The sequence below is a fragment of the Anopheles coluzzii genome, chromosome 2, assembly GCF_943734685.1.
Source record: "Anopheles coluzzii chromosome 2, AcolN3, whole genome shotgun sequence".
Lineage (NCBI taxonomy): Eukaryota > Metazoa > Arthropoda > Insecta > Diptera > Culicidae > Anopheles > Anopheles coluzzii.
The window spans coordinates 11478430-11492021 of record NC_064670.1 but is presented as its reverse complement, the minus strand read 5'-3'; the positions used below and the strand labels follow the sequence as shown (position 1 = coordinate 11492021).

The window sequence follows — 13592 nt, the reverse complement described above, 5'->3', positions numbered from 1 at the left end:
AATAAAAAAAAAAACAGACGATTTAGATCATTTTATCAATTATCAAGATGTTTATTCTTACTATTCTTTACCAAATGTAGTATGAAAATTCGTACTACACAAAGTACGTTATTTCAAACGCGCTCTTCTTTTTGTCCGTCACTGTGTCCAAATTGACGCACTGTCATTGCCTCTCCGGATGTGAGTGTGTTGGGTGCTTTTTGCATTTCATTTCAACTGTCGACCGAGCAGGGTGTGCATTACCATCGTCGTGAGCATTCCCTCGAGCGCAAAGTGCAATCGCTTGGGAGATTTGAGATTACTTCCAATACGTTACTTCCCCTAAGTAGTGTGCGGTGGTTGAGTGAGGTATCGGGAAAAAGTGCCCCATAACAAAAGTGAGCATAAAACTTGCAGCAAGTGAATCGGTGCGGGTTTCGCCTAGCAACATTTGCAGGAAGTTTTCGCCGAGCAGCAGCAGCAGTGAGACACATCAGTGTGTGTCAGCGTGCGTACGTACGTAGTGTGTTGTATGAGTGTGTTGTGTGTGTGTGCGTGCGTGTGTTGGATGCGTGCTATAGCCGTGCTGGAAGCTTGAAGTGGAGCGTGTAAACGGCAGTGCAAGCGAGAAGGTGAGCAATACGGCAAACGGAGGAAAAGAAAACGCAGATAGTCTGAAAGCAGCCGCAGCAGCAGCAGCCAGCAGCAATTCAAACAAAGAGCAGAAGAGCAGCAAATAGAAAGAGAGAGTGAGGAAGAAAACGAAGATAGTAGGGCTCGTGGACGTGTGTGTGTGTTTTTGTGTGTTTGTGTGAACAGAAGAAGCTGGTGGTCGGTTGTCTTCCTCTTGGGTGCGGTATTACAGCGGGTCTGTGGTATGAATGTGTGTGAGTGTGTGGGGGAAAAGCGTGAAATTTTCGATCAAGGTAGCGAAATTAGGTGAAAATATTGAAGCAAAACTACACTCCCGCGTGCAAGCAGACTTGTCCACCACCGTCGTTATTTAGGTACGAGTGAGATCATTTGCTTAGCTGGTGAATGTGTGTGCGTGTGTGTGGCTGTGGGTTTTGCATTCGGTAAATCAGCCGCTAGAAGACGGGAAAAATGTGCGCACTTGTGGCGGTTGTGGGTTAATTAAGCTCCGGAGGATGGATGTTGGATGGATGTGGATGCGGGTTCGCAAATTTGGCCATCTTTCAACTGGTTTGCTTAGTTTTTGCATTTGTGTGTAGAAGTAACGAACGCCGTGTAACCGCGAGTGCGTTGACACATCGCACACATGCAGAGAGTCGTTCGGTGTTGCCCCGGTTAAAAGGCGAAGAAAAAGAAAGGAATCGAATGAAACTGGCTCCTTTTTCGCTTGCGGTGAGTCAGCCACTCGGTGAGAAGGCTCGGGCCATGAGATGAGAAAGGGTTTTTCGGTGAGAATGAAGCGTCAGTTGCACACGAAACACGCACGCACTCACACACACACATACACACATTAACCAGCAGCGCCGTTAAACGAGATGGATCTTTTTTTTTGGGACCCACGCGGTTGTTGGTGGATCGCAACACATACACACAACCGCAGCCAAAAGTCAACCATGCGTCGATCCTCCAGTGGATCTAATGGAAAGTGTATGAGTGTATATGTGTGTATGTATGTGGCTCAGTGTTTAAACGCGAAGAGGCCAAGCAATGGGCGATAAAAAGAAGAACTTTGTCGCCAGAAAATCCAGAATGAACCGCTCCTAAGCAAATGGTCGAAATTCTTACCGTGGGTTTTTTTTTGTTTGGTTTTTTGCAGTCGTCCTTCTATTAGCATACCTAAACATGAGGAGGAGTTTTCTCGTTTTGTTTTAAAATGCGCCATTTGCTTCCTTTTCCTTTGCTACTCCAATTCTCGGTGTGTCGCGGGTGAACTGAACTGCTGAAGGTGCAATTCGAATGCGCGAAAAGAAATATGGAGTTGTGTGGTATTTGGGTGTGTGCGTGTTGTTGAAGAATAGAGAATAAGAAATTAACAGAAGGTAGGATGGAATTAGAAAGGGCAGCTAAGCTGTGCTCCTCATTTGGCCCAAGACTACACGTACATGTTTGTAGAATTTCTTTTCTTAAGATTGTCTTCACTTCGATCTTTATTATGCTTGAAAATCAAATTTAAAACTACCAATTAACCTACACGCTCAGGGCGCAACTCACTGCCATGAGTAAAATTGGTAGTTCAACATCATATTCCTCATGGGGGGTTCGGTGGCATGGCGGCAAACCGAAGAGTAAAAAGGCTTAGACAATCATCTTCAATATAGGAAAGTCTTCCCAAATGAACCAGTTCAAGTTCTGCATCATCATCTAGCCAAAACAAAAACATAGAAGGCGACGAATAAACAAAGTCATCGCGTGCTTAGATGCTCAAGTTTCAACAAGCAAGCGAGATCAGCAGTCAGCCAGCCAGCACATGTCATCCAGATCGAGCGTGGTGTGGTGAACGTCGCCCAGCGTCAAAATTCGATAATCGAATTGAACAAATTCAATTAGGCGGCGCTCTAGCAGCAATCGAACACGACATAAGACACGAACAAACCCATATAATCATATGGAGGTGCACTGTCAGACACAAACAAACAAACAAGACAAACCTCGAATCGAACATGTCAGTTGATTCTGTCTGTGATGTTCGATACCCACCTGTGCTGTGAGTACCTTGGCTGTCAAACGCTTCACAGCTACAGTAGATAGAATTCAATGCGGGACATTTTTAAGTTTTTTTACGTAGTTTGTCTCTTTTTCTTCTTAAAATTGCGTACAAAATATTTAGAATAGCTATCAATAATATTTGCAATGCTTCACAATCAATTATAACATCAAATATACAGGTTTGAAACGTATAAAACTATTACGTGTACACAATGCAGGTGTATGCACTGTATGTGTTTTGGCATGGACGTTTGTTTACATTTTTCAATAATAAATTTGAATAATTTTTATGTTATTTTTGATATGAATAACTAGTATATTATTTGTTGAATCTTCCCCCTGCAGATGGATGTTCATTTAAACTATGAAAATGCTTCATTTTCGAGATGATAAGATAGGCGTATTGCAGTGCATCATGACAGGTCTATAAGACATCGAACAGCTGACAGAGCACCTATCGAACAGAGTCGTGTTTGTTTGTCTCGTTCGATTGGTCCCAGAGCGCCGCCTTAGTCATTCCATATGCTTCATCCTTTGTCTCACACGATGCCTGGCCAACCAAGCCGCTGGATATGGCATGGGCGGTCTGTGTTTGGCGAATCTGGAATGGGGACGTCTCCCCCCATCGTGAACTGCCGGCATCTCAGAGGCGGATAAGAAGAAGGTCACATCAATGTGCAGCACTCCCCATTCAGCATATCATGATACTGGTCATGGGCCGTCGGTCATTTAATGGGCTTGGATTCACACTATCATTCACCGTTGAAATGGAGTTGACTGCTCAAGTAGAGACGGAGAACCCCCGAACGCCACGTGATTGGGCAAGTTGGGTGAGCACCAGAGATTGGCGTTATCTGCGAACAGCGAGAAACTACCTCTGATAACGCAATATTGCATGGGTTGTACGCGTTATTGCATACACAAACACGCATACGCACACGACTGCGGCAATTATAGCAAAATGATTCTTAACACATGAATCATTCGATTGCCGTAGTGTGCATTCCTCATATCGGTCATTCCGCTGTGTAATAGGTCATCATAACTCGATGGAAAAATGCGATTGGAATCCATTTCTTTGGACGTCCCACTTCATCATCCGCTTGGTACATTAATAGTATCAGCGTGGGAGCATATTTAACAAATTCGACCAAAAAAAAAGGTTCGCTAGAGTAGTGATTTGAGACTGATTCATAGCAGTGCTTCATACATACATACATATTTGTCCTGCACAAGGGAAACGCAACGGGACCGTCACGGAAAAGCTTGCTGCCCTTTTGCTGTGATGACGCGCAGGACACGTTGCTCATGAATATTGATGCGTGTTGGGTTGGTCTATTATCCCTTTAAAAGAGGGAGTCGCGGATGAGCCCACTATGAGCGTGTATATCCCCTCGGGTTTCGAGAGCGCCACTAAACGATGCGGGTCTCTAAGCAAAGGGGCGGATGTGTGTATGTGTGTGCGTACTTTGACCGGATGGGGAGGTGTGTGCTTGCGGTGTGGTGCCGTTGACATTGGCATAAGCCGACGCTAATTGTAGCTGTTAATTTTGAAGTCAATTTTATACGGGAAACGACCCGATCGGTGCGTCATTCATTCTGTGGTGCCCTTTGCTATTAATCACCCTTCCCGTTTCATTGTAGCGTTAAAAGGAGTGCGGCCACGGGAACGTATTTTGGTGCGTAATCCTGCGTGAAGATTGATGATGATGTAATCCCGATTTAGGCATCTATTTCACACAGCTCAAAGGACTCTCGATGATGCTGATGCTGGAAAGGGGCAGATAACGGTGTTGCTTTGGCCTGCGGAAGTCATCAGTCGCCCGTTGACGAAGGATATCCTTGACCTTCTTCCTTTTGCAATGGTAGTGGACCTGTTGCGCAGAGTGAAGCAAGAAAAGAAAAGGTGCCTCAGGGCTGTTCTTTTGTTGCCAAAGAATGAGCTTATCTCGGCTTCGGTTGGTAGAAGTGCCGCGGGCATAGAGCTTTTGCGGGAAGTTAGATATCGGGCACACGACGCATCTTCCGGTAACCGTCGTCAGACTATGCTCGAGGAGAAATTGCGTGCGTTTCGCTATGTCCTTCGTCTTACTGCAGCTACTAATGACGATATTTTTTGTGTGGTATTTTTGTCAAATCACCAGGAAGTTGTGTAGCCTCCGGGATTGGAGCCATGGGACAGGAATGTCAGTCTTTGGCATAGAGGTGTACGATGGAAAGTATACTCACTTTGTACCTTGATCTTCATTTACTCCATGCAATCTTTGCGGTGTCTATCATCAAATATGAACGATTTAAATTATGAAATGATTTCGTATCATTTGGTTGGTCATGGTAGTAATTGAACCTTCCTCTTCATGGAATAGAGGCTTCACTATGGTTCCTGAATTACCCCGCATTGACATGACATTTCACTCTCTACCTTTTACACCTTCTCAGGTTGTTTTTAGAAGCGGACGGCAGAGACCAGTCGTACGCGCGATGAGTAAATTAACGCTATCATCTTGGATGAGACAGAAGTACAGGTGTCGTGCACGATAAAAGAAACGGCAAGCGGCGACAAAAATGATTTCGCTGTGGATGAGTTGCTGAGCGCCACCATCATCTGGGAAAATTCGCCTCGCCCCCAAAAGAGAAGAACGCTTGTAGAGTGCGTTCTTTTTCCTCGTTGCACGGTTCACGACGGTGTCGTCTGACCCCCCCCCCCCCCCCCCCCCCCCCCAAGTGACAAGAGCCCTTTTGCTTGTCATAATAATGGGCAAAAGTGTGTAACAGCATGGTCGTAACATGGTTCCGGGAAGGAACAATTGCGCCAATCTCACGGGCACAAGCGTTTAAATCATGTGCCAGCCAGGAAAGGGCTGCTACACGGATACGAGATGATGTGTGTGAGTGTGTGTTTTTGTTTGTACGTGACCGTTGGAGATGGGCTCCACGAGGGATTTTAATCGCAGGAGGGCAGGAGATGACGGGTGGAAACAACGCGCAGCTGCTGCCCACGGACGGGGACCGATTTTATCGCAATCCCTGTGTGGTCATATTGCACCGCCGCTTTTCGAGCATGGTGGGAACTTTTTTGTACGATGGCGGTGGCTTGTGGTGCGACCTGACGGACAGAAGAAAAACTGACTGTTGCCAGAGCGATTGGATTTAGTGTGTCATGCAGGGTCGTACTAGCTTTTATAGTTTTTGTATGGCTTTTTTACTGTTGTTCAAGCATAAGTATTTTTCATCCATCCAGTTGATTGACGGAGTGGAATAGTATGTCGATTAATGGGTGTATAAATCTTGCACCCGTTGGTTTTGTTAGCTGACGGAATTATTAACCAAAGCACAGGAGCGTTCTGTTATATATGAGCTACTGCTACTAAAAGCTGTCAAATTAACAAATTACTCAATTTCTCTATAACAATATTTGAAATCGCATGAGTTTAGCCTTTAAATTGATCGTTTGGTTGTTGAAGATTTCGCTAAAACTATACTCATAACACATTTTCCTTCCATTGCTATGTGCATTACTGTGTGTCCATTACATCCAACATTTCATCGATGTCATACCTTCTCTGTGGTGTAACCGCGTAGACGCTGCTTAGGAATGATTAACGATTCCACAAACGAACTTCCGGTGGTGGTCAATTTGATCGACCGATGCAAGAGAAGAGACATTTCCGCCAGTTGTCTCTCTCTCTCTCTCTCTCTCTCTTCCCCTCTCAGTCTCTCTCTATTTCTCTCCCTAACGCTCTGTCTCTCACACACTCATTCTCTCTCTTTTTCTCATTGCTGCACGTCTATCAACTCCACCCTATCATGGGAGATTGTGTGTTGGCTTCACGGGTTTGTAGCATAGACACTTGTTGACGTGCTTTTTTTTAATTAATCACCTGCGTCGATGTGATGCACGTACATGGTGAGTATCGGTATGTGGATGAAGAATGTGTGCGAAACAGACAGACAGTTTGGGGTGTGTGTGTGTGAGTTAATTTGAGGCTTGCCCGTTCGTGACTCATTTGCATATTGCACAGTGAACAGCAGTACCAACAACATAACATGGTGATCATGATGATTGACAAATGTTTACCGAATATTCGATTTTTTATTATACCGGATAGTTACTCGGTTTTGGACCCATTTCAACGACTTCGCTTATCATTTTTTATTTCCTTATTTAAGTGTTTAGTTGGTGTAACTACCGCAGTAGTTTTACGCAGCAGTCGAGGCCCATTCCATGCTGCAATACAATTGGTATTGATTTTGGAATTGAATCTGTTCTGCACGTCTAAAAACCGGTGGTAGTGGAGGAGGTATCATACTAACGCATAAACGATACTGTTTTTTTTTAGTTTTACAGTGTTATTATAACATGTTTTGTCCTTCGCCACACAAACTAGCTAAAAACAGAGCAACTAAAGAGTGGAGGAACTCTTCAAGGGCAATTTCTTCTTATCCTCCCGCGGGCGACAGTGCTTGTTCTGCACACGTTTGCGCATATTTTGTTTATCCTGCTGTGCTGTTTGTGAGTTGTTTATGCGCCGTTTTTTTCCTTCCCCGGTGTTCCCTATTGTTTGTTATGATATCTGGGGACTGGTGGCACAAGCTAAACCCATGCGCATGGTGGTTAGCGTACGTTGTTTAATGATTTTTTTTACTTTTTTGTCACCAAAAGAAAACACGACCCGGGCGCTGTCTTTTTAATACTGTTCTGCTATATTCGGCACTATGCAGCAAGAGGGGGTCGCGCAAAGTTTTGCCCATTCGATGGTAACGCAAAGCCAAGTGGTGAGCTTACGCGTGTGTGTTTTTGGGGTTCGGTGGCGAAGGTGTTGCTCTATCGCTATTCCTCTGTTTTTGTTGTTGTTGTTGTTGTGCACATCGCATGGTAGTGGTACATCAACGCCATGCAATGTATTTGCTCTTTTATATATTGCGATGATCGTCCTAGTATATGATGAGTTTTGGGGAGGGATATTTCCTTCCAGCGTGTACTGTACGAACAAATCAACGGGGATGTTTTCAACGAATGCTTACTCCTCACGCAGCTCTTTTTTGTGCCTTATAGAACCATGTCTGCTTTTTCGTCATTTGTACGTTTCTTTGGCCACCGTAGTCGCTCAACGTGTACTAAAAACTCCCACCATTTCAGGGGAATTTCATTCCCATTCGCTTCGTTTGTCGCGCTAAAGGGAAGGCAAAAACACGCGTTCGCTTACTGGACACAATTTGTATCTGAACACCTAAAAAAATGTGGTGAATCGTGCACGGGGGTAGTTAATTAATCCTGAAAAAATCTTTTAATGAACATGTGTAGCACTTGTAATTGAAATTTCACTTAAAATATGACGTAAAATGTAAACCAACCGGCAAGCAAGATGGACAGAGTTCTTTGGAAACAAATTTCCTGTGGTAATGTTGTGAAACAATTTCAATCACATTTTAATTTGTTTATTGTACATGCAGCACACTTGCTGTTGTTGCTTCTATGCGGCTACCTTGAAGCAAACTTTATGAAGGTAAATTAATTTTCTCTCGATTGCATAAAAATTTCCTTACTTGGCTTCTGTTGCGGCTTTGCTGGTTTGGTTGAATAAAAACAAAAATCGACCCACCAGCAAAGGCCCGCACCGATACAGGTGAGGTAATGTTTTACGGAGAAGTAAAACAAAAAACAACATAACTTTGGCAATGTTTGGAATTACGGGCATTACAACGGCAAGGTGGCTGGGGGTTTTTTTTACCGGCGTTTGCCAAACAGTAAAATTGTTTCACACCATCTCACTCTCGCTCTCTCTATATCTTTCTCTCTATTCGTTTTGGTTGCTCAAATTCGTTCGGATAAAGCTGAAATCTGATCTTTTTTTTTGTTTCTTTTATCTTCCTCTCCACCAACGAGGCACTTTAACCGTGCGTTTCTTTCCCCCGTCAGGCGTCTAGCTCATTACATTTGTTTTTGTGTAGTCCGCCAATATTTCCACGCTCTTCTGCGAATTGAGTTCTAACTTGCTCGGGCTCGGTTCTACTGTGGCTCGGTTCGTGTGCCCTATGACCTTTGGATTCGCATTTAAAAAGCCTCTACTCTGAGGGCGCTCATAATTCATCCCCCTGTCCTCTAGGAGCGAAAGGAGGAGGCTCCTCCTCGAGGAGAGCGAAGCTCAAACGTGCATAACCATCCAGTAATCATCATTATTTGATCTGACCGTTAATTTGTGTGCTTTCTTCTCTTTTTGCAGATCTTGTTGACTATTCATCTCACACATTCCCTGTCAAAAAAGCATTAGAAGGGCCAGAGTAGGCCATCTACAGTGCAGTACCTACAGGACGAAACGTGCGGGGTTACCACCAGTCGGTATCAAAAGTGTCGTAAACACGCTGACGATAATATAAGAGCACCAACCAGCCTCCTCTCTAACGACGGAATCCTTACCCGTGCCGGTGTATTGTGGTCAGATACAGCAAGAAAAGCCCCAAGTGTCGTCCCCCCCAGTGTGTGTTCTCAGTGCTCAAAATGCGTGAATATAAAATCGTCGTGCTTGGTAGCGGAGGTGTCGGCAAATCGGCCCTGACAGTGCAGTTTGTCCAGGTAAGTGAGCGTTTGAATGATCCCCAATAGCGCGCGCGCGCGCGAACGACCGAGAAGTCGTTCAAGTTCTGTCCACTGTGAAGAGACACAAAAAGTGCCATAGTTGTTGTCTGTGACTGATCGATATGAGATTTGAAGCCAGAACGAGCACGTTTGTTAGATCGTACGACTTGCCGACTATACTACGGGACCGACCTAAGGAATAGTAGATTAGAAGCTGACCCTATATCATTCCAGTGCACACAAGGCAAGGATGTGGAGGAGCCTAGTAAACGGGGGTTTTGCAAAATATTTACCTCCAGCTGTTCAACTCCACTCTCTATCTGTCCTGTCGAATGCCTTTCCGTCGCTTCATCGAATACAGAGAAACCGCTTTGATGGTTACGTACCAGCATCGGGCTCATTAAAAGCTCCCAAAGGCTATGCCAAACCACCGATCAATGCTCTCGATGAGGCTCGCCTGGTCGCTTCTAACCCTTTAAGCCGTCGCGTATCTCCGGCCGTTGCTGTACTACCTGCTACTCCACACAACCAACCACGACTGCTTGGGTGGCGGGTGGTGGTGTACTGTACTTAGTTTGCTCTGTGCTGCTATTTAGAAAATTCCGCTACCATCCACCAACCCACGCCCAGGGGTGGAAAAAGAAGACGAAGCAGAAGAAGAGTACAACCCAACCAACGGTCGGGTTTCGAAAGTGGCTAAAACTTTGATTCGTTGCCAACACAGCACGGAAAGCTCCCGGGAAAATTGTACGATGCTGTCGTGGATGGTGGTGGTGAGCTATTTGCATGGGAGACGGTCGAGTGCGAGGAAGAAGAGGAGGATGTGGGGAGAGAGGTTTGCACATTTTTGCTGCTACATTGCTGGTGTAACCGGCGGAAGCTGTGGTGGTTAATTTCATGAGCGTCTTCTTATTCTTCCAGTGTTCGTCGAAAGGATACACGTGACAAACCTGGGGTGTCTGCTTGTGGAGTCCTTTCCGCGAGGTTATCCGGGTTCCTGCTGGGGAGCCTGCACAAGGACGATCACATTGAAGAGCGAGAGAGACCAGTGACATTCTGCTTTGTTTGTGTGGATGCGTGAGCGTGTATTGTTAAACAAACACTCACACAGATAAACACGTAGGAAAGTTTAACCTCCCATATGTACTCGACAACCGCTGCTGCTGCCCGTCAATACATGGGTTGCATTACCATTTTTTTTTTGCAGATAATGTTTTCCTCGCAGTATGTGCTTCACATTCGCACATTAAGCCACTAACTACCGAGCTCTGAATGTTCGTCATTTTGGGGGAAAAGGGGCAAGATTATGAGCCAGGAGGCAATGGCTGAAAGTTTCCAGTTCCCGTGGGAAATGGTGGAACACAGAACCATCCGTGGAACGGTACTTATTTGCATTTGGCAACAAACTCAGGTCGCACCATCGCTCGCCAGTTTGTTTGAGCAAAACTTTTGACAGCAAAATTCTAATTTCGAAATGAATTGCTGAGCAGATGAAAAATGTCACCGCTGCTGTGTGTTGTGTAAATATCGTGAAGGTGGAAATGGGCGAAGGCAAAACAAAAAGATGTGCCCCACTCTCTGTGTGCGGGCACACTTTTGAAAGGATCACTTGATTTGGTGTATTTACTATTCCGCAAGAAAAGGGCTCCTTCATTTGGCCATCCATAGCATCGCTGAATGTGTGCAGAAGAACGAGGAAAAGACAATAACCCGCAACACACTCACCAGCAGCAGCAGCAGCAATAATCAACATTCTTTTGCCGTAATCCAATTCAACGAAAAAGCTCTTCTACACAATCTCTTTAAAATAGTTCACAGAGTTGCGCAGCAGTAGATAAAGAGACAGGACAAGACAGCCAGGACAATGGGGAGGGGAGGCTGCACTCTTTGACCGAAGGGACTGCAGAACTGTAGTAGCAGTGTGAGGCTCGGGCCCGAGAAAGTACATCATAATAATGCACAACACAGCGTGCTGGGAGGGAGAGAGGAGAGAGGGGTAAGGCGGTGGGAAATGATGGCTGCTTTTCCGTGATTTCAGCACCATTATTCAGTGCACGCGAATTCACTGCTGCCTGTCACTGGGCAAACACAGGCAAGGATTGTTGTTAAGCAATGGCCAAAGAGACGTGAAATCCTTCTGTCCCGCCCTCCTCCTCTCGTTGTGTTGGGTGAGTGTAGCAGCAGCAGCAATGTAAAGACGCCATATTTCTTTCATAAGACACATCTTTCAGCCCTCAGCCTTCCCCCCCCCCCTCCGCCTGCCAGTGGTCTGTGCCATCAAGTGTGCACACAAAACTTGCCTTGACTTTGCAACTAGCGGATGGAAGGCGAGCCTGGAAATTCCCTTGGGAAGATTGTACACACACACACACATACACACACAAAATGACTGAACATGGAGAAAAAGGAAAAGTTCGCGTTGTGTTTTTGTTCTGCTAACTATTCTCGTTTTAGTGATGTTGCCGTGCTGGTGCTGTATGATGTGATGGAGTTTTCTTTCGCGCCCGTTTTCCTGCTTTTTGCACACGTCTGTCTCAACGCGATGTGGCTTTATGCTGCTGCCGCGCGCCCTGCATTATGTGTTCTGGTTTGGAAACCATCCATTTGCAACTCGACTTAATAGTTCAGTTCCTGGGCACTTGTTTTGCTCCTCCTCGCTCCTGGTGACACTCTGTCGTTTGTCTCTGTGTACTGTGTGCTCTCTGTTACTTTTGCTCTAACCCTTACAGACTTAATGTTGTACTGTTTCGGTTTCACACAAGTCATCTTGTTCGCTCCGGTGGGTTCGGGGAGGGAATAGTTAAGGCGAGAGAAGAGGTGATTCGTTCTTCGCCAGTGTGCTGTTGGGCACACAAAAACTGTAAGACGATAACACGCTTTTAGCGGTCTAAATGACTAAAAAATCGCTATTACTCTCAATGTAAAGTGTTGATCCGCTTGGGTGTGAAATTGTCGTTTGTTTGGAGGCGATTGCTTGCACACACAAAAAGAGAGAGAAAAAATACTTATCCACCAGATGACTCATCTCACGCGTCCATTGCTTTGCGAGCGTTATGAAAGAGCTTGTTCTAATTTGTCTGTGTACTTTGCCAAATATTTCAGACGGACAAACATCGCTATCAGACGCAGCTAATGAACACTGAACTAAAGCAGTTATGGAGTCGCAGTGGCTTGCATTGAATTGTATTGAGTGTTGCCGGATCTTTGAAGGTGAACACACACACATTCGTGAAATTAAGTACATCTATTACTGATTCATTGCTCTTCTTGCTCTTGCTTTTCGAAGGTGATCTAAAAATACTATCGCTTGCCAACAACGTCCTCGAATTTAGTCATTATAAAAACCATTTATTACCCTTCAATAATACTATTTACCTGCAGCTTATCTGTCTCTCCTTCTGGTCTGCCTGCCTCGCTTACGACCACGAGCTGCTGTAAGCCGCAAATCAAACAGCAAAAGAGATTTACTCTCCAAGCGGGAGGAAGCAGCGGCAGCCCTTCTTAGCGCCGAGTAGCTGCCGCTCGCTACTGTTATCGTAATTAATACACGCTTTAGCACCCGTCAATGTTTATTATGCAAACAAAATCCGCTTGCCACGTTTCCGTTTTTCCCGCAGCATCCTTCCCTTTAACGATTAAAACCGTGTGCGTGTGTGTGAGGAAGAAAACTTTACATATGGGGGATGGCGTCCTTTGAGATATTCCCGAGCTGAGTGAGCTCGCAGGAGGAAGCAGAGCTGCCCCACCGGAACAAACGGAAACGAGCGCACACAAGCGCCTCCCTCATCCGGCTCTCGGAAAGAGGATGATGGTCCTCGTGAGATACATCTCTAATGTCAAAATGAGCCCCAGAGAGAGAGAGAGAGAGAGAGAGGCAGAGAGATGTGATACTTCGAAAAAGGAATAAAAGAAGGAAAAGCGATAGTCTTCTGGAATGGGAACAGACGATTGGACGGATTCATGTTGGCTGACGACGAACGGGGGTGTAGAAGGAGATCGACCTGTTGCGCCATACTCTGCAGTCGTGTGCTAAGCTGAAGGAGTATGGCCCATTCCTACACGGTTGTGTGGCGTGAAAGAATCGATGCGTTCGCGCGAAAGAGCAAGCATGAGCTGGGAAAACAAATGAAGACGTTTGGCAAATAGACGAACGCCTTCCCTTTCCCTTTTGGTGTGGTGTGGTCGATGAAGCGCAGTAAAATTGGGGAAAAAGGGGGCATCGTTTGTGCTCGGTGCTCTTGTCTCATCCGGGCTCGAGTTTCATCGTCCTTCGGCATTAGGAGCAGGCAACACAACAACAATACCAGCAAACGAGCCCCGGGCAGTGGAACGACTGTGTGTGTGGGTGGTGTGGTAA

General features: G+C 45.6%; 1 protein-coding gene across 4 annotated transcripts in view; it reads left to right on the top strand.

Annotated features, from left to right (window-relative positions):
• The first annotated feature begins 188 nt into the window (after window positions 1-188).
• LOC120953277 (ras-related protein Rap1) overlaps window positions 189-13592 on the top strand; it is a 32718-nt gene continuing 19314 nt past the window's right edge. The window contains exons 1-2 of one of the 4 annotated variants that reach the window (XM_040373074.2): window positions 189-377; window positions 8883-9232. In XM_040373074.2, the coding sequence (XP_040229008.1) occupies window positions 9158-9232 (75 nt within the window). In that variant the 5' untranslated portion in view covers window positions 189-377; window positions 8883-9157. Of the gene's footprint in view, window positions 612-641; window positions 729-898; window positions 987-8882; window positions 9233-13592 lie in introns of those variants that run through there. The other 3 variants (XM_040373073.2, XM_049606688.1, XM_040373075.2) reach the window with 3 other exon arrangements.